Raw genomic sequence first — 22041 nt, 5'->3', positions numbered from 1 at the left:
CGCTTGGGCTCAAGAGTGTGACATCTCAAGGAGTGTCGTAGTTAATCAGAGATTACCCCTTTCTCACATGAACAACATGTCTCAATCAAACACACAAGCAATGAAGGAGATGCATTAAAAGCTTAATAGGTTTTTATTAACAATACTGCAAACCATGATAAATTGCATGGGCTGCAATGATAAGGGTAATGAACAGAGCAAGAAGCGGAATTGTGAAACCAAGAGTCATTAATACAAAGATACCCACCATCTTGCAGTAACATAAAATGACATTAGTTATAGTGTATGTCCCAATACCCTAACTTGATGAACCTAACCCCTAACCTAAAGAGAGCTAGGTGTGATAAACCTAATCTGCCAATGCAGTATCCATGAGAAGAGCCCACCAACCCTTGTTACCTTGGAATAAAGTCTCTAGATCAGACTCTGTGGGGACACGAAGACTGGGCCAGCGTCAAGGAGACGTGCAGCACTGATAGCAACAGTGGCATCTGGTGGCAATACCTCTGACTATCTGTCTGTGTGAGATGTATTTATACAGATCTGATTGGACCCCTGACACAGGTCTGTTCCCAAACAATAGATAACCAGACATGCTTGGGGCGGCAATTTATATAAGCAATTCCCTCAAAAGCGCAAAGAGGGAAAGTACCTAATGTGAATACCTACAGTTTGTTTATCTTTGTCGCTTGCTAGTGACGCCTTAGCACAGTGGCACTGATAACATTAAACTAAAACATTGGCCTAACTGAAAACATTGCAGCCAACTTGCAAAGATATAATTAAATAACTGTGCTAAAAAAGAGCAAACTAAGTAGGGTAAAAGTCACCGGGTGACGGGGGCACGAGTCTACAAGCCAGAAGGCTAAGCTAACTACTGCTTCCCATTAAAACAAGATAGGATTCACTACATTATTACATCACATTTTCCTTTCAGTACAAAAATACACTTATTTTTCTTGTTTCTTCTCTTCACAGATTGGCTTTCAAGAGAGAGGAGGCCATCAAAGATATCAGCAGAATCTAAAACGTAGCCTTATGCTTTAGCTTGGAACTTCAGAGGGCAAATAAAGTTTTCCCTTCTTTTTCTATGAAGTATTATGGTTTTCTGTTGCTCAGACACACACTGTTTTATCTTCTTTCTACACTTCTTTCTCACTCTTGTTAGACTGACATCTCAGTTTTCTCCTTTGAAGTCAAGTACTGGAATTTATCTTGCTTGTATCCTGCTTGTTAGCCTATTTCATTGGCTATCAATCTAATCTGGGTATAGCAGGAATACACTTTCAAAGTTTGACCATAATTTCTTACTGTGTAAAAAATCAGTAATAGCCTGTAAAGGTCATCGATTTAATGAACTAGGAGAATAACACTAGGCAGACCTGTAAGTGGTGGTAGTAAGTCAGTTTATTCTAAAACTAGAAGTAACATGAATGTATACAAATTGAAACAAGGAGATAAAAGGCTGGTGACCTGACAAAGAGAACCACAAGAATGGATTAGGCTTATGCTTGCTGTTTTCTAAGTTCACAAAATATGATCTTTTTAACTAATACTGATGGTCGTACAATGTAAGATTTACAGGTAAAACTTTGAAACTGTGATCTTTCCAAGCATTCACAATACAAACATATTTTTCTCTTCTGTTACATAGTCAGGTCCCTATATATATATTGTAGGATGCCACTGCCCTTCAAAAGGCATCCCTCAAAAATAGTCACATACCTCTCTCCCACTCTCTCTTTCTCATTGATCATTTATGGGAGACACTCACCCCTTGTCATCCCAGGGCTTTTATAGTGTAGCTAAAATGTGTCTTCCTTACTCCTCTGGCTAAGCTACGGTCTTCCAAAGCCCTATGTCTTATCCCTCTTTGCCTGACTAGTTCACTTCAATACAGATGCCATGCACAACTGACAGATCTTCAGCAATGTCCTCTTCCTCTATGAGTGCAGTGTTACGATTCCTATCTTTCATTAAGCACAAGCTAACCTACATCTGAGTCTCCTCCAGCTCATAGATCTCCCTTCTGTCTACTCAGGTTGGCACTGTGCTACTACCCAGATCAAACTCTTACCAGCAGCGTGTCTACTCATACTTCGTCTTTCTATGCCTCTCTTTATCACTTTATTCCATGCTGGCAATCTTAGAAAACCTCTGGCATCTTGCAAGCATAAAGGAGTGCCCACAGTTGATGATGTAATTGGCCATCATTGCTTGAGGGCACTCAGCGGAAAACTGCGTGCACCAGTGCTACAACTGTGTAATCCATTTCATTTCAGGGATTACCTTGCCAGAGACGTTACTCTCCAGAACCTCCATGAACTCTGATCTGTCATATGTGCCACCTTGTCACTTCTCTGTATTCCATATTGGTACATGACGTAATGAATACAACTTGGAAAAGCTTTATATCTAACAACACTGTCTTTAAACACTACTTCCTGTACCACATTGCAGATGCAACCAAACAGCACTGCTGCCTCTACCACATTGCACTGAAAATACCACCAAACAACCACACCGGCTAATTCTCAAATTATGTAAGAAGTCATCAGGCAATGAAAGAACTACCAGTAAATTACATTGGAATATTTATTGAGAATTGCTAATGCTTGGCGCTCATCAAGGCAATTAGCACGATAGTGGATACATAATAAGTTAAACGATCCTGTGTATTAATATACTCTTACAACACAAAAACGAATGCTAAAAAGTAGGTTGCCCCTGTAATTTGATAATGAATGCATGTTAAGATTATTTATTTGAAAAACAAATCATCTATGTTTAACGTTTAATGTCTTGAAATGTAACTATGAACCTGAATGTTTCCAAATTGGACTATAAAGAAATATTTATCCGATTCTATGTTTAATCAAATAGTTTAAGCCTTATCTAGTTAGTATTTTATCTAAGTATGCTATTCCTACTTAATATGAGACCTTCAGGGAAGCTACACTTTACTCATATTTCATAATGTGAATTTTACTTACTGTCTCAGCAGAGTTTCACTATATTGACATTTCATAATCAGATTATTATTTGAAAGATAATGCCATTTAAGTTTAATTCCATTTAATGTTTAATGTGGACCTAATCTAGGTGGAAGCACAATTAAACCAATTTTATTTAAAAGATGTGCACTCTGGCTCAGAAATTACAATGATAAATATCTCTTAAGTGTTTCGCTTTTTATATGTGTCTGTATTACCATAGTTGACACAATTACTGATCCTGTTCAACATAATATTCCTCATTCCACAAATTGTTGTAACCTTTTATCTCATATTCTTAGGGGTTTTAGTGTGGTGTTTAAAATTATTTTTCTGAAAGATTGGAATCTTTCTATTTCCATGCTAGCAAACATGACGTTCTCAAAGCAGTGACCATAATTATAAACAGTACATGGTATGTGAGGTTTTTCCATGTGCAGATAATGTGCATATCTGGTGTACAATTAAAGTCATCCAGGAGTCTAACCAGGAAGCACGATTAGAAACAATAAACTTGTGGTGGAGGAGAGTTCCACTTATATGTAATACCTATAAATTCTATGTAGGCGCATAACACACACACCTGGAGTAGAAACGAAGACTAGACATTGAGGTCAAAGATTTAATCAAACAATAGATCCATCCTATGGCTATAATTTCAAAGGTCCTTGCTGAACAGTTGACTACACTGTGATGAGAAAAGTCATAAAGTTGGAATGCACATTGAACAGTACATCAGGAAGAAACATGTTGGTCATGCTTCTATACCATATGAGATGTTTTCAACCATGCTTTGTTTTTTGTTGTATTTTTTTACCACATTGTGATATAGAGTGCTGTATAAGAGAAGGGGCAACCTAAAATGTACTGTAAGGTGTGACTGTGACTGGTAAATATTGTGCTTGAATAATCTCTCTTGGCCTAATCACTTCAAGGAAATGCATCTTTCAATAGGTGACAGATGACTTGGTCCATTAGGATAAGCACCCTAAATGTTACTATATAACTCCTGGCACAGGAACATGACTTTAACAACATAGTAAGATGAGCAGTAAATTGCAACATTTAATGCACAGAAATTCAATAAAATTGTTTAAATAAACTCAGATCATGTGAGTAAACCTGTGAATAGCAAACAAATAGAGGAGTTATGTATGTTACAGGTATTAAGGGAGTAAACACAGGATTGATGAGGGTACTGTGTTCATTGCACATTTCCTCCCATAACTATAATTGCAGTGTGTGCTGGTGGCTAATTATCATCAGTAGAAGTTACTTTATTGTGTTCAAAGGCATCGTGATCATAAGGGGGACAAAAATCCAACCAGAAAAATGTATCTTATAAGTAGTGAACATTTATAGATATTTTATAAACTTGGAATGGGTGACTGCCTTAATATAATTAATTGACAAGTAATTTAAATGTAGAATATGTAAATGTTGATCCCATGCCAAGTGTAGAATCCCAAATCAATGTACAAATCTAAAACTGATCATAAAATTTGCAATTGACATTTCGTATGTATTTTAAATTTCTTCCAGGATCACGTCTTCGTCAAGAGGATTTCCCTCCCCGCATTGTTGAACACCCTTCAGATCTTATTGTTTCAAAAGGAGAACCAGCAACCCTAAACTGCAAGGCAGAAGGAAGACCTACTCCCACTATTGAGTGGTATAAAGGTGGAGAACGTGTAGAAACTGACAAAGATGATCCCCGATCTCATCGAATGTTACTGCCCAGTGGATCTTTATTTTTCTTGCGCATTGTACATGGACGGAAGAGCAGGCCTGATGAAGGAGTTTATGTATGTGTTGCCAGAAATTACCTTGGGGAGGCAGTGAGCCACAACGCTTCACTGGAAGTTGCGTGTAAGTACTAGAGCCTCTGAAAATCTGAAAACTTATTGCTATTGTTTTATCACTGCAATGTTTTGATGTTAGACTATTACATTTATGGTTGAAACATAAACTATCTAAGAATGATATCCTTCCCACACATTTTACTAGGCAGTACCAACACTACAATTGTAAGTGACAAGTGTATGGCCTTTTAAGGTCATTTAGACTACAAGGGTTACACTTGTTTTTTTGCTGGTAAGTCACAAAATGTTCAGAAGAATTATACTTTATAATTACTGTGTATGTAAAATGTGTTGCTATTTCCCAGCTTTATCTTCTGAAATCTCAAGTGCTTTCTACAGTGACATGGAAGGCAAGAATCAATATTTGCAATGAAGAGTTAGGATTTCCTTTCTGTGCTTACCTCAAGAAAAAGTTGAAAGGCCCCGAAATCCTTGTTGCTGTATCCTGAAAATGACATGCAGCTTATTGCGCACAGACTTTCAAAACCCCAATCCTGCCACCAATATAAGAGGAAGTCAACCCAGAAAATATTATTTTATCTGGCAAGTGTATAGCACACAACTGTGGCCATCATAACCTCTTGGCATTATAACTGCCCGGAATGATTACACATCAACCTGAATGTATGGTTGATGGGACATGTGGTTGTATGTCATGTGTGGGTGAAACGGTGGCGGAGGAACATGAGGTTCTGACACATGGTTTTGTTGTGTTGCAGTGAACACTGCTGGCGTGTGTGCTCATGTTGAAAGGGTATGTCAGGAGTGACAGATGCTTCTGTCAGTTTTATTCAGACATACCTGAATGTGTGATTCTGCAGCTTGTTGATGTACTGTCCTGCCCTTTGTTGGGGGGTTCAGTGGTTGTTTGGTGTTTCCCTAACTGTTGACTGTGAATCATTTGCAGGTTTGGTACGCACTGAAAATTCAAATGCTCACACATATTTCCTCTTTCACTGCTCTGCGACAAGTAGATGAGTTACTTTTTCATACATGGCACAGCTGTCTTAAACAGTTCAAAACAGGCTATTTATTTGCCCCTCTTTCATTTTTGTATTGAGTACCTGATTAAACATGTGCATTTATTAAATTATACTTGTTTTGTTTTACATGTTTTGTAGTGCACCTACCAGAGGAGTGTGTGTGTGTGTGTTTTACAGAAATCACTGTTAGACACAGGAGTATCATTACAATTCGGTCATTTCTGAGGTGAAGGATGGAGATGGGGATGACAAGCAAGCTGTCAGGAAACACAACATAGGCCTACTGGATAACCAGAGGTATAATAATTATGTTTCATTTAGATTTTGGGAGCAAGGAAGGGAGAGAGTGGGAGCAGAAGGATTTGGTAAGAGTTAGAGACATTGGTAATTTATCTACATGGCGGACAGAGGTTAAGTGGGTTTTCAAGAGTTTTTTACATAATGTTGAAAGTTTTTATGAAATCTCAGGCAGCTTTCTTGGAAGTTTTATGTAGCGTCTTAAAAAGATTGAGTTATTTCTCTGAGCGATTTAAACCTATTCATTTACAAAACAAGACATCTTTCTTTCAGATATTATTGACTGGTTTGAGTAAGTAATTTTGATTTTTAGAAAGAATATAATTACCCCAGGAGACATACATTCCTAAACGGATTGTCTTGTACCCACCCAGTGCCAAAGGAGTGGAGTTTCACATCTTGTGGCTAAATTTGTTTTACGGAATATAACATAGGGTTAGAGAGGTTGAAGATCAAGATTGTGTGATGGATGATTACTTTGGAACGGCTTATGTCAACACACCGGCCCAGAGTAGTAGATTTCTCTGTAGCAAATCCTAAGGGGCCTGTGTTACAAAGGTTGATGTCTAGGTAGCGGTGATTTACTCTTGTAGTACTACTGGCATGATCATAAATTTCAGGATTGCGCCAGGAGGTGTCCTGTTGTACCCCTTGGAACTCAGGACTACTACTTGAATAGGTCATGATAAAATCTTTTGAATAGCGCTGAAAAGGCTTACAGAGATGGATGGCTTCTTAATTTCAAGTCAGTATGATGCTTTAAGGCAGGAATAATGTGGGATCATACACAAAATCCAAAGAGGCCTGATGCCATCATTTTAATCTATAACCATGTTAAGCGATAGAAGGGGAGACCAAGACAGAGAGAGTTAGTCCAGTGAGAAAGTATGATCACCTGAACTGCTTTCTTTCAACAATCTGGAGAAAGACAGGGAAAGATATTCCTGAATTCCTATCACATAATAGAAGCATCAGAGCCAGGCTGCTGGAACGTTTGGATGCTGGTTTTGAAGTCAGAGAGCTGCTGTTGGCATCTCTTTCACTTTGCCCAGCTGCTTCAGATAACTCAGCAGGAGCTTTGCGAGAGAAAGAGAAAAAAGAGAGAGGAAACCGAGTGAAGAGAGAGAGGAGAAGAGAGTAAAATGAAAGAGGATGACAAGAGCAGGCCTGGTTTTAAAAGTTTTCCAGGTTTGTCCATCCAAGACATTATTAAATCAAAGCACAGTGGTTTGTGTTACTTGCAAGTATGCAAACTAGTTATCATCCAATTAAGCAAGCTCCTAAATAACATTTTGATTAAAAAAATAAAATGTCCATTATAAATATATCCATGCAGTACCAGTTAGTCCATTATACGTATAAGTATTGACTGCCAGAATGGGCCTGCTTCCCAGCCTCCACTCCCAATCCATCCGCTCATGCCCTTTTTTATATTTTCTTGCCTTCAGGCTACCGTGCCTTCTTTGTTTTTTTTTCTGAATGGATCGCTTTTCTTGTCGGTAATACAGCCCTTTTCCTTTCCATTTTCTCCCACAACAACCATGAATGTCACACATTTTATGGTTAACTATTCACTTTCAAACTTGTTCCTAAATCCTCCTCAAAACTCATGAAACATTGTTTTTGGAAGCAGATGACATGTCCTGTGGTGACACACTCATATGGCCCCGAATACATATCACACTTCTTAAACTAATTGGATCATGCTAAGCCCATTCTTAAAGTGTGAAATGTGTGTGGCGCTCAAGGGAATCATTATCTCTTAAGGCTGTGTTCGTAATGATACCAAAGCTTGTGTAATTGGTCTTGAGAAATGTTCTCTGCCTCCTGTAGGTGTTAGGAAACTGCCATTCTCTTAGACCCTGGTTTATATATTGGTTAAATTAGCTCCTGAATGAATTGGTTAATCCTTGAATATGAACTTTTTCGAAACATAGTAAAATGTAGCATATTATTGAACAGAAATCATAAATATGTTTAAGAAGGACATTTTGCTACGACTAATTCAATTATGATTCTTCTCTTTCTTTAATTTTCCACTGCACATATCATTATCTTTTTTTCTTTCTTTTGACAAAATCATCAAGGTAAATGCATCTTAAGCGGCGCTTTCTTGCGAAATGGCAATGACCTCAATTCTGTAGTGGAAAATCACTGATTCAATTAGCCACATTTCATTAACAACTGTATAAGACGAAATGAGGCCAATAGGAAACCTATATATTCATCCCTTACTTTAGTCTGAAGAATAGAGAGAGCTCTATTTCTTAATGCCCACTAATATGTACAGTCATTCAAACTATCGATCTTAAATCATTTGGAAAAAATAAAAGTACTAGAAGTGTAGGAACAATACACTCATTGGCATGTGCTTGGCATGTCTGATGGGTAGCTGTAGGAATTTTATTGTAGAATGATGAAAGTCGAGAAGGATTATGATTAGTCTCATAGGAAAGGGTAAGCAGTCTAATGCATCTGGTTATATTTTCGAACCAAACTTTATTGTGGTATTAGGAACTTGGGCCCTCATGTAAAAAGCAGTTTTTGATTCGTAAAGTCTCTGATTCATAAAATAGGAGCCTTTGCAACCGCAAAATGGCATTTTTGTATTCACAAAACCCAAATTGCAATTCGATAACACATCACAAAATCGCAATTTGGGTTTGCAAATACATACCCAATCAGTATTTGGGTGGGAGTTTGTTAAGGTCATCCCTTACATTAGGTATTGATATTTTATTAATATTTTTTATATATGAAAGCTGGTCCCAAATATAAATATTTTACTTCATTCTCAAAGGAGGTGTTATTCAATTCACAAACTGGAAGTGATCCCCAAGGGACCCTTTCTACTTTGTGAATGTTGACAAAAATGTTTTTGTAGTTGGCAGGTTTGTGTATTTTGTTTTCCTTTAAGGGAATTGAGCTACATTTGAAAAAAAAGGTTGTTTTATTTAAAAGCAGTCATAGACATGGTGGTCTGCTAACTGTGAAGGTCGCCATGCTGTGAATTTGGTAGATGTTGGTGTTCAAATTGTGACCACTGAAACTAAATTCATGTTAGTGCATTCCCAATAAGAAATTGCAAATTGGGATTCATTATTGGTTGCCGTTTCCAATTTCCAATTTGGAATTTCAGTTCAAGAGGGCATAGCAGCCTAATAACCTTAAAACTTGTACATCACATAAATGCTGAAAATTAGTTTTGATGTAGCTGTGAAGCCATTGCTCAAACTTCGACTCCAGCCATACATCACCTTTCAGATAGGCTGCAACCAGATAATGTGTGCTTTTTATTAAATTAGTTTGTAGCACATGACTTCTCCACTGGTGTCAGCATCGCCTATACGGAGAAAAGGTTTGTTTTTTGGGCAGTTGGGTGAGGGATGTATTATTTTCTTGTTAGGCCCGTCTGGGTCACTGCCCTCTACAAGATAATATTAGTATGTATTAGTGCAACCATGTTATTTGTTGAAATGTGCAGTTTGAGTAGACAGTAAGGCTATGATATACAAGCATGGGGCAATGCAAATATAATTATCTGCTTGGTTTTACCTTTTTCTCTGTTGATGATGCAGTAGCACACCACAAAATTGTTATAGACCCACAGAGAGGCCTTACACATAGTGTTTGGTAACGCTAAACCCTATTAGTTATCACCTTAATTTCTTTTGTCGCCGATATATTTATTTCTTCACTTTTTAATTCCTTAACATTTTCTTTTTTTTGTATTATTATGCTTTATCATCATTGGAATTTCCTCTTATTTCTGCCTCTGTCTTCCTTTCTTACATCCTCCTCCTTTTTTCTCCAACAGATACTTTTTAACAGATCTGTTGCTTACAGTGTATATTGAATGGGCTTGTTTCCACCACTTCAACTACTGTCATTCTTCAAATAGCCTTTTTCCTCCATTGACTTGAAATGTTACTCAAGTCTTGGCTGAGCCCAGTGGAGTATTCGTCTCTCACCTAGTGCTACTGACTGTTTGGGTGTATCTTTCTACCTCCACTCCAATGCTTGCGTTAATTGCTCGAGGGGCTACATTATTGTTGTAGCCCTCTCTTTCTCTCCTCTTGCCCCCCTGCCATGTGTCTCAATCGACTCCGCTAACCCTGGATGCATTACCACATTAAACGCAGAATGTGAAACTATTTCAGGGATCATTGTCAAGAAGTATTCTTTAAAAATGTCTGTGCAAATTATTAACTTAAATTTATTAATACTTTCATACGTTTCAGGGTAAATGCTGTATTGTGGGTGATCTGTATATTTTATGAAAGATTCTATTGTACACTGTATGAGAATTTGAGAACTTGTTAGTCAACTAAGAACACTTTTCTTTGTTCAGGGAGACTTCATCCCTGTAACATACATTTGTTGCTTGGAGGATTTCACCAAAATGTGTCACTGACAGTATATCGGAAACAAACATATCATGTGTACAGAATATTGTGTCAAACATATTGAGGACAAGCGAGAAGGTAAGTATAGATTTACTCTTCTTAACTCCACATCTATGTACCTTGAAGATATCATCAAACTACATAGAGGTGGTGTTATATATAGTAAAACCTTGCTTAACTATAGAAACTTACTTAACTTACCAATATGTTTGTCCTCGATATTCTTGACACAGCATTTTTTCCCACAATATGTTTCCAATATTCTGTCTTAACACACTCCAAATGACATCATCCATTCTCCATTTGTTTTGATGAAAGCTTCAGAAATTGTGAACTCATGCACCAACTTCTGTTTGACTAGGCGTGTTAAAAAATGCTGCTTTACGAGCCCTGCCCTTTGCACCTGGAAATGGCCATTTGGTAAAACTCAGGGACATTGCCTTCTACTCATGGAACATTAATTTGTGAAAGATACGTCCATTTACTGGTATGTTTTTCTTTTGTCATGGATAACACTTCTCTGTTTTTTTCTTATTATTTATTTTCTGAACAAAATCCCCAAGCATCCTGTATGCAGACATTAACAAAAGGGCCATCAAGGGCGCTCAATCTGGGTTACTACATTAAAAATGTTTTTGACTCTCTGCAATGAATATTTTCCAAGTAATGTTGGTTTTCTATAAATCCAGTAAGATCATGATTTCATTAGGGAGATGAAACCTTCTACTTTTTTTTCTTCCAGTATCCCATTTTTTTACTTTCTAATACTACGAGTGCAAGATAACTGCCCCACGTCTATCATTGCATAGGGGTAAAGTCCTTATTTTTGAATCTAGACTTGCCATTTTCTTACAAATAATTTGGCCTGGTGCGTGCCACTTGAAATGTTATTATGCCATTGTACTTCTATGAATAAATTGCACCTTTCTAACATTTACAACTTCTCATTCTCATGTAACATATTAATGTTACAAAGTATGCACGGAAATCAGTACTATTGTTGGGGCAACAATAAGAAATCTTCTCACACACAGTAAACTCCTTGGAGTTCCACCTTCTGTATATTTCTACTGCTTGGATTTAAAAATATAGTTATATCTAAACAGGATGAACAAAAGTCAACTTTTCAAAAACAGCATCTTCCAAGCAATAGAAAATATATGGCATCTCTTCTTCAAAGATACATTGTCAGTCACATTTGTAGCAGGTGTTCACTTTCAAATTTTTGTGGTGTTTTCTATATGCATTCCTGTATTTAATAATAAGGATAAATGAAAACAAGAAACTAGAAAGCAGATTGTTTTTAGAAGCAAGATAGAATCTGGATTTCTGAATTCATCAAGTCGTTACCTGTTTATTATCTCCAAAGTTCATCTTAAAGTAATTCACATTTATACAAAAGTAATTAAAATGAATATGATGTATGTCTCCAGATATAGCATTGTCCTATAAATGTCTTCCTATTATATTAATAACTCACTGTTTTCATCACACTGCTGAGGTCTCACGGACAACTGATTTACCTTCATTCTTTTTACGTTGTTCATGAACAAACAGTTGTCTAATGAGTACCACAACCTCAGGCAGATTTACAATATTTTCAGTTTCTCTGACATGTCAACAACTGTCTAATTATGACTAGGTCTTGTCCTAGTCTTGCTTTAGTCTTGGGCCTCTTATGGGAATGTGCATACTTTACTGCCCTTACCTCTTCCTGTTACCTTCCATCTATAATCCAGTAAATTGTGTGCAGTTGCTGCCAGCTCTGCTCTGAGTTTCCCACCTTGCAGCTCTAGCTGCAACTGTAAACCTCACACCTTCCAAATTTTTCAATGCACATGTGTTATGCTAGTTGGTCAGTGAGGTGCTGATGTCATCTAATATTTATGTCAGTTTCCTACATGTGCTACAAAATTGTTGCAGAGTGCTCTAGGGAAGACACAATTGCTTCTGGAGACCTTAATCAAAATATCATTGGGAGACAACGTCTCCCAAAATAAAATGCACTGACTCATGGGCCCCTATTGCACAAGTGCCCAGAGGGCACCCAGTATGTGTGCACCCTGTGTATTTTGGTATTATAAAAGGGGCAATGAATGCTTGTGCAGCACCTCCTGTGATACAGTTAGCGCTCGTGCACATATTGTGCCAGCGCTATCTCAAGAGGACTTTCTATCATTTTGCATGGAGGCGTGGCCCCATACAAATGAGGGAATCTCCTTTCTTCTGTGCCCATGCCATATTATGGACATGGTGCAGAGGTAAAGAAGCTGCCAGGAGGTGCAATAACAGTGCACCAAAAAAAAGTGGCACACTGGCAGCCATCTGCAGGGGACCAATAGGGTCCTATTGACCCCTCAGACATGCCCTTGCAGGCGGGTGAAGTCACACACTGCACCCGCCTGCAAAGGGACCTTTCTTCCCTCTTTACAGTGCAGTTGGACTGCTGCCTTCACAGTGAAACACAGAGTGGCTTTGAAGCAGCCGCTCCATATTTCATTTTGATGTGCTGCCCCAAGGGTAGCACAAGTTCACAACTGCCCTGAGGGCAGTGCATTTAGCCGAATAGGGTGCACTTTCCCTGTATGCACATGGCACACCTGTTTCAGGGTGTGCAGTGGCACAAACAGGGAAAGTGCACCCTATACGCAATAGGGCCCCACGTGTCATAATCGGATTTAGACTTGATCATGCTTCTTTTGACTTTGCCTACTGCTACTGCCTTACTCACACTTTGGAACCTTCTTTGACCACTTAGGGGATAGTGACTTCTTCCCTTTTTACCTGCACTTTCATTTACAATTATTTCCTTTTGATCATAATGTTTGGGAAAGATGGGAACTATCCTCCAAAGAAAAAATGCAATCACATAGAATTTTGGCTCCTGGTTATAGAAGACACATGCGTCCGAGTTGAAGTTGATCAGCATACTGTATAAATAGATTCTACAACTAATCATGATAATCCTCGGACTTGTTAAAAACAGAGGTGCTATTCGTATATTAGAAACAGTTGTAGAGAGGGTGAGGTGCCCCTAAAACGTTTTGCAGCACTTTGGTAGCTCGTGATATTTCAGACGTTCAGACGATAAAATAATGCTGAACCTTAGCTAGGTGCTGCAGAATACTGGTCCAGCCTAACCGGCAAGGGAAAGTACGTTTTCAGCCTTTTAAAAGATTTTTATAACAAGACCTATTGCAGGACATGCCATCTGCACTGGCCAGCTGATTAAAAAGATTACCCCAAACTATTTGTTATTGAACTATTGGCATAAGTCCAGACAAGCATGAAGGACATGCGCAGCACTCAGTTGGGCATATACCATGTGAGCAAACTTGTCAAATGTTTTGAGTCCAGCTAGATAGCAGTATTTATGTATCTGAATAAGGCCCACACATCCTGTCCGTGTTTTCAGTGGAAGCCCATGAAGGTGTACAGGATTTGTGCTAATTATTAAGATTTGTGGTACCTAGTGATGGTTTTGTTAATAATGTTCTGAATCTTCTGAAGTCCTCCCACAAAATGTGCCATGGAACCAAAAACAGGCTTCTACAGCAAGCTGTCGAAATAGCTCATACAATGGTGGCTCTAGATTGTTTTTCAAGAAATTATTATTGTTTCCTAAGCAAGCAGAAAATATTACACCCACTATTCTTAAATATTTGCCTTTTCTATTAGGTGGAGATGGCAGTAAAACAAAATATCCAAAAATGTTCCCCCTGCTTGCCAGTGAGGAAGAGTGTCCCTATTTATACACGCATGAATGTATGCACTTCCGAGCTTTCCTAGAACATGCTTTGATCCTACTAGCATCAGTTTTGCCTGAATTATGTTGCTCAAGAAAACCTTTAGCATCAACACCTGAATGGAGTCTATAAAATAGCTGAGTTCACTGGAGTCCTTTTCAAGGTCACCAGAGCTAGGGAGGAGCATCTGGATATCATAGTGATAAATGTGTAATCCACCTAGCTCTCCGTATCTGACTGGCGAAATAGGAGTTTCATATAGATGTTGCAGTGAGTAGAAGGTAGTGAAGCATCCCTATGACGAGGGCTGGACTCTGCTTCTTCACTAAATAACTTAACTTGGAAAATCCAAGATAAGAGTGTCAATCTCCAGTATAAAGCACATGTATGCCCATCATGAGGAGTGAGAAAGGGAGGCAAGTCAGAGTTGTGTGGGGAGACTTGACACACTCGCAGTACCCTGGGTGCACTGCTGATGACTGAGATGCATTGTCCAAATTCGAGGACAACAGCGCTCCATAAGATTACTGATCCTGTCACAGATGTTGGGTCCCAAGTGTTTCTTTCACTCATTTAGCATATTTTGTAAGCACACTTCTGTATTTTAATTTTACCCATGTATTTGTTGGGCACAACTCTGACACCCATAAAACTGATCAGGCCTTTTGTGCAATGATACCCCAATCAACTATTATTAATTTGTTTTCAATCATATGATTGTAGATATATTGGATGCTTTGATGATTTTGAACTTGTGGGACGGCAGCCTAATATATGTGGTAATTCACCCATAAATGGACTGTAACTAAATCAAAGTGAATTGTACAGCTAAATTGTGTCTGCATTTGCTGGATGGTCTAGCCTTAGTTTAGCTACTATCTTGTTCCATCTTGTCATATATAAGTAGACAAATGATGCAGCATGGCACACCAATATCAAGAGTGTAGTGCTTTTGATAATAAAGTTGCTTTCTTTTTCTAACCGTTGCATTGTCTGGCATGCGTCTTGCAAACGTTTGCCTTCTCTGTGAAGATAACATGTACATGCACTCTTCTACGACTGGTTATTTAAGCTCCCTGAACGTTTCTATTATTGGTTATCTACCTCTGTCAGGGAAGGATGGGCTTGCTCCCCTGATGCAGATAAAATCTGATGCTCACCCTTTTCCTTGTTGTTACTAATGGTGTGTCATTGGCACTTTATTTAATACCTAAATACGTATAAAATCCTATTTGCCATGCTTACAACCTTTATAATAAGGCCCAATGTCTTTTAAGGAAAGGATAATATTATTTTGCTCTGGCACTGTTGTTCCTAATGAGTCAAACTTGGACAGGGTTGTTAAAATGTGTGAATACTGAGATTTTACTATGATAATATGCATTAATAACATTCATAAAAAAAATATGCACAGAAGTCATAACTGGTAAATAGTTCAATATTTACACTAGTGAGACAACTTTTGTAACACAATCAATCTGTGAATTTCATGTACACTATATGAGAGCTTAAGAGAAGTTCATGATTCTTCATTAAATACAACCTGCATCAATATAACAAAGGACCCCTTCTTTGCGTAATGTTTTATTCAAGTGATGTTTCACCACACTGCTCTCTTGTGGGCAGTGTGAAAACTATACATGTCCTTCTTACAATGGTTTTGCTGGTTTGTATGATGCAGCGAACAAGAGCTGTAGCTGATCGATAACTAAACAACCTCCAAAGTTTTCAATTTCAAACCCAAGACAGTATTCTTAAAGGTGATTTTCAACTGCATTAACAATTTAATGCTACTCCATTGTTCAGCTACAATCACTTGGAGCACTGCGAGGAGATACTTTTCTTGCAGCTTTGTTGAATTTTTTACCAGGAAACCTGAACAAGTTTTCTTGGTTTTCGGATGGTTTGCACCCACGCCCAGATCCTCTAATCGAGCCACCACTGTAATGCTATCACGATGAGTTAAGGCGAGCAGCAAGGACACATAGGCCCTCATTCGGACCTTGGCGGGCGGCGGAGGCCGCCCGCCAAAGTCCCGCCGTCAGGTTACCGTTCCGCGGTCGAAAGACCGCGGCGGTAATTCTGACTTTCCCGCTGGGCTGGCGGGCGGCCGCCTTCAGGCCGCCCACCAGCCCAGCGGGAAAGAGGCTTCCACGATGAAGCCGGCTCGGAATCGAGCCGGCGGAGTGGAAGCTGTGCGACGGGTGCAGTTGCACCCGTCGCTTATTTCACTGTCTGCACAGCAGACAGTGAAATACATTTAGGGGCCCTCTTACGGGGGCCCCGTGACCCCCCCTACCGCCATCCGGTTCCCGGCGGGAGTACCGCCGGGAACTGGATGGCGGTAGGGGGGGTCGGAATCCCGTCGGCGGCGCAGCTAGCTGCGCCGCCTTGGAGGATTCCAATGGGCGGCGGTACACTGGCGGGAGCCCGCCAGTGTTGCCGGTCCGACCGCGGCTTTACCGCCGTGGTCGGAATGCCCATTGGAGCACCGCCGGCCTGTCGGCGGTGCTCCCGCGGTCCTCCAACCCGGCGGTCATGGACCGCCAGGGTTGGAATGACCACTATAATCCTTGCAAAACTGAAAAGTATATGTATTTGAACTGTATGATGGAAACAGGAGCTCCACATTCAGCTATTTGAATTGAACAATTAGACTTAAATAAAAACTGTGGGACAAATATTCATGCCATTTTCATCTCAATCTAGAAATATGCATATGTTTGAAAACCATACGTTTCATCGTTTTTGGATAAGTTACGAAATACTTATAGAATTCTGTATAACAAAACCACTAGATTTCAATTGTTTTACGTGAAAAACGTGAAGAGAGTTCTCAAGGCTTCATCACTATCCAGGTCATGTACACGTTAAAATGTAGGCCAGACGGTCTTAAGAAATATATAATCGCCTTTAGTCTATCTTATCAGTGCTTCAATAAATAATTTAATCACATTCTGTATTTTAATGCTTATGTATGTGTAAGGCCTACAAATAAATAAAAGTGTTACTGTGTTTTTACAGTTTAGTGTGAATGAAAAAATTGACATTAGTTATAGGGCCTTATTATCACTTCGGTGGACGGAAAAGCCTGTCCGTCAAAGTCCCAACAGATATTTTCCCACCAGTGTGGCAGCCTCCCTGCCAGGCCCATTACGAGTTTCCAGCTGGGTCAGCAGGCGGAAAATCAGTTTCCACCCGATGCCCAGGGGGAAATGGCCTACATCATTGTCTCCAGCTCGTAATGCTGTAGTGCGTTAGGGTGCACCAGCATCAGTTGCAATGTTCATGTGACAGTGCTGGCCAAGGGTGCCCCTGCACTGCACATGACAAGCTCATGGGTTGGGCAGGGGCCCTCTTGGGGTCCCCTGCACCCTGTCTCCACCAGCCTTTTCATGGCAGTGTTACCGCCATGAAATCACTGGCGGAGAAGAGGGTTGTAATTCCCAGCCACCGTTGTGTAGTCGTAATTTGGCGGTGCTGGGGGTCCGACCGCAGCGCTAACTCCGCGGTCTTAATATGGCCCTCGGACCGCCACATTGACGGAAGTCCGACCACCACCGTGAACCTGGCGGTCATTAGACCACCAGGTTCGTAATGAGGCCCGTAGTTTTTTTTTTCTGAAATCATGTGTCTTTTCATACTTCATATACTGCATCCTTTACATTTTCCCAGTTCCAGAAAATTTTAAATTTTTGGCTTTTGCAGATGTATCTAGCTAGCATGTATTCTTTCTGCCAGCTGAAAGGCAAACTCTGCATACTAGCTTTCCATTCCTCTATAGAAGCAATATCTTAAAAACTATAGAAGCACAAAAAAGGGCCTAAATGGCCATCATGGAATTTCTCCTAGGGCAACAGAACAAATATCGTAAATAGTGACATTGCATGACCGTCACCCTTGGCTGTACAGTTAAACAATGTTTATTGATTGGGAAGTGTAGGATAGAACCTGTTAGCATGCAGTGGGCCGTGCGGCATCCTAAAATCCAAGTTGCTCTTTTGTTGGGTAAAAGTTAGAACAACACATGTTCAAGGTACGGGTAGTTCTGCTTACTTTACCTAAGACTTGAAGATACTCCACAACCAAGTCTTATCACTTGCCTCCCTGGGCATGGCGAGCTTCTTCATGTTTGTTGCATTTTCTAACTGCTTATACGCAGATGACAAAGTAATAGTGATCTGTAGGTCTTTTACCTGTGGCTGTAAATTCGTTTTTTTTAGATTTAAGTAAAACATGCATTCCTTTTGTTTATGTGCTAATCGTCTCATGTTATTAGATATCATTTTGACCTTCATTACCATAGCTTGCAGCAAATTCACTGATTTTCTGCAGCCAGTGTGGAAAGCAGATTTCTGAGTCCATTTGCCACCAAAAAATATAAATAGTGGCTCCTTGGTGAGTTTTCATATATGCCCATATCTAAGGAAATCTCATGCTCTTTATTAAGTCTCCCAAGTACTCTATCTGTTCAGCCACTGGCCTGGAATTCATGAAAGTCAGCATGGAGTTTCACTCACAAGAAGCACATGTGTATTTGTTCTGCTTTCACAAATATATACAGTCAGGAACACATCGTTTTCGGTCTGTATTTATTTGTAAAAATCAATAAAAACGGAAAACGGAAAGCTTTGATTATAAGCAAATTTATCTGGAGAAGCAAAAGGGGTGGGGTTGTTGAAATTCTTTTCCCTCCAAAAGCTGGCAAAATATTTAGTCTTTTGTAATAGGTGCCTGTTCTGTTATTCTGGTTCTGGAAGCATGATCTACTTACTCAAACCTTAGTTCAAGGCTATATAATTGTGGTGAGCCATGTTAGATAATTGGAATTTGGCAGTTGGCACTGTATTGTTCCCAGAAGAGGTATTTACAGGTTTTACTCTGCTAAGCTCCACGTTGTGGCTATTGATGTGAAACCACAGTTTTTCCACAATGGGGTTTCTCATTCTTCTGTGCCCAGGAAATGCTAATGGCGGCACAAGTCCCTCCCTCCCTCCAGGGCAAGAGGATCCTTGGGCTCGAAGACTTTGGTCACTGTCAAACTGATGTTCCGAACAATGGAAGGCTCACTTGTTGTCGAGATTTCCTGAAACAAGATTAACAAAAGCTGTTTTGTGAAGATTCTTGTTAACCCTGCTTCTCAGGAGCACTGTAGCATGCATTGTGCCTTTGTAATGAATGCATTTCGCAACCTGCCATTGTAGTGTTTTTTTATTTGCTCGGGGAGCCGGCCAAAACTGGATTTCAGTTCACCTTTTTTGTAATATAGTTTTTTTTGTTGTTCATATGGGGTTGGAGTTCTTTGCTCTTGTTGTTTTAGGTTTCGTTTGGCGGATTTGATAGAATGGAAAAGTTGTGTTTTCACAGGGTGAAATAGATATACGAGATTTTATTGAAATGACATCCATAATACATGCCATTAATACCGCGTGCTTGAGGCAAGACCGGTTTTACTGCTCTGTTTTTCCGCAGTGCTTTTGAAAACATTTATCAATGCACTATTAGCCACAAAATCATTCAGCATTGCTGCAGTAATAACAGTCTAAATCCTGGTTTAAGTTGTCAGCTTCAGACGCATTTTTAAAGTAAGATTGAATACTATTTAAAACCTTTCTTCCTGTGCAAAACGTGTAATAGTTTTTCGTATTTATTGTATGATAGAAAGGTTTGACAGAGGGAAAATCGCCCTACCCATGCTCCCAGCTATCTCAAGCAGCACAGTGGTACATTGAGCAAGCAGGGAGTAAGTTTACTATGGGAAAGCCAGATTGCGCAACTTGCACACTTTAAAGCCAGGTTTGCCAAGAGACACTACAGATTTCTGTACATTGTGCACTTTGGATGCTTAAGGCTGACTTGACAGTGCAGCTTTCTGCTGCCATAATGTTAGGTCTCGCTTGACACTACAGCTGTCTGCAGTTACCACTTCTATAAAATATACATTAAGTGGGCATTGGCTTCGCCCATATGAGGGTTCCTTTATCTCCTTAAGGTAATAGCTGTTTTGTTCACCATTCCACCTCCTACAGAGTGCGTACCTTGTATTGAATTAGGCATCGTTATACTTTCTAAAAGTACATCGAATCATGACACACTTAATTCGGTCATTTATAGATGCCATATATGTAGACAGCAATGTTTTTGTTATGTCTCTTTCACTGCAAAAGGCTTTTTTAAGAATATGTTAGTAGTCAAATTGTGAGATAGAACTACAGTCTTTGTCAAGGCTTGTTTTACGCTGTTTTCACGGTACAAAATAGTCCATCAGTTGTAGGCAGTTGATGTAGGCAAATTGTGCATTGATTAAAATATAGATTTTCAATCATTTTTTATTTGCTATCCCTTTAATACAGCGCTTTGAGTTCAGATTAACTTGGATGAGCAACTAGTACTTTTAACAACGTTTTATTAAAGATTAATTATTGTTTGTTTTTAGGAATCCTGGGCATTTGCACTCTACATCAAATCATTGTCCTGTTTTATCAAGGATCTTGTACAGCTACCCCCAAAAAAGTTTAGTTTGTTAAAATGTTTTTGCTTATTGTGCTCTTAGGGTCTCCTGGATCAAAGTCACTGATACATCTGAACTTCTAAGGTTTGTTTGTGCGTGAAAACCTCAAAGAGAAAAGATTAATACTACAGGACATGAATGTGTTCTCAACCCAATTTTCAGGCTGCACATACCACTCATGTACACGCCCATCTCTTTTCCTTGTTATCTATCTCCACCCCATGTAGCCTCCTTTTTATTTTCCACACCCTTTTGTCCTACGGATTAATCATCCCATCCCATTTTATGCATCATTTGCCCTTCTATTCCCCTCTCCCACCTGGTGTCGGAAACGAAACGTGTCTTCAATTCGGTTACAGAATAACACTTCTTAGTGTGAAAAATCAACAAAATTGAAAAATATTTCAATATCCTATTCACCTGCACTTTGAAATTTTCACTCTGAATTTGTGGCTCCCTACTATTTTTTAACAATACAATTAAATCAAATATTTTATTATTGTACAATATCACATCTAAATATTATATTTGAAATATTTAAACCTCTATGAAACATCTGTCAGCTATGCCTGAAAGGGATGAGCTGCAAATTAAAAAACAAAATGCAACTTGATTTCTCGCTTTAACAAATATTTTGCTATAATATTAACCGGAGAGTCTTTTCCTAGCCCCAGAGCCATACTAGTTGATCTCTATTGATCGCTGCAAACGTTGAAGGCATTTAATTTGTGCCCTGCTTCCCAACCCCCAGGGTCCCACGAGAGCATCTTCATCCCCATGCGTCATATCCCTGCAAAGCAGAGCTCACCAGGCATATGGCCGCTCTGGTACCCTTTGAGCTCTTCTCTCTGGAGAAAGACAATCTCCCATCAGGGCAGTCTGACATCTGCCGGCTCTCTTCGACTAGCAAACCCAAAGCCATAATGATCTCCTCCATTTAATTGAATGATACGAGAATGAACATGTGTATTGTTTGTAATACTCGGCCATTCTTTGCTTATAAAGGCCCTTCAAAGTAGTCAGTCTTTAGCTCCATAGCTCTTTAAAGATCGTATATGAAAATTCACCATTTGTTGATTATTCTTTCCATAACTATGTAACAATACACTTGTAAAAGTTTCTTCTGAACAGTAAGAAAATATACAATTATTCACAAATGTGTTAAAATTAACTTTTACTATAATAATTGTGAACTTCTTATTAATGCTCAAATATTTTACTGGTGTGTAGGTTTCATTACAAA

At 39.2% G+C, this 22041-nt stretch overlaps 1 protein-coding gene across 3 annotated transcripts in view; it reads left to right on the top strand.

The window, feature by feature from the left end:
• Positions 1 to 22041, top strand: part of ROBO1 (roundabout guidance receptor 1) — a 1423180-nt gene that overhangs the window by 1078338 nt on the left and 322801 nt on the right. For all 3 annotated transcript variants that reach the window (XM_069204141.1, XM_069204140.1, XM_069204142.1), the window contains one exon: positions 4536 to 4862. In XM_069204141.1, coding sequence (XP_069060242.1) covers positions 4536 to 4862 — 327 coding nt within the window. The remainder of the gene's footprint in view (positions 1 to 4535; positions 4863 to 22041) is intronic.

The sequence above is a fragment of the Pleurodeles waltl genome, chromosome 8 (assembly GCF_031143425.1).
Source record: "Pleurodeles waltl isolate 20211129_DDA chromosome 8, aPleWal1.hap1.20221129, whole genome shotgun sequence".
Classification (NCBI taxonomy): domain Eukaryota; kingdom Metazoa; phylum Chordata; class Amphibia; order Caudata; family Salamandridae; genus Pleurodeles; species Pleurodeles waltl.
The sequence above is the reverse complement of the archived record's forward strand: the minus strand, read 5'-3'. Positions and strand labels throughout refer to the sequence as shown.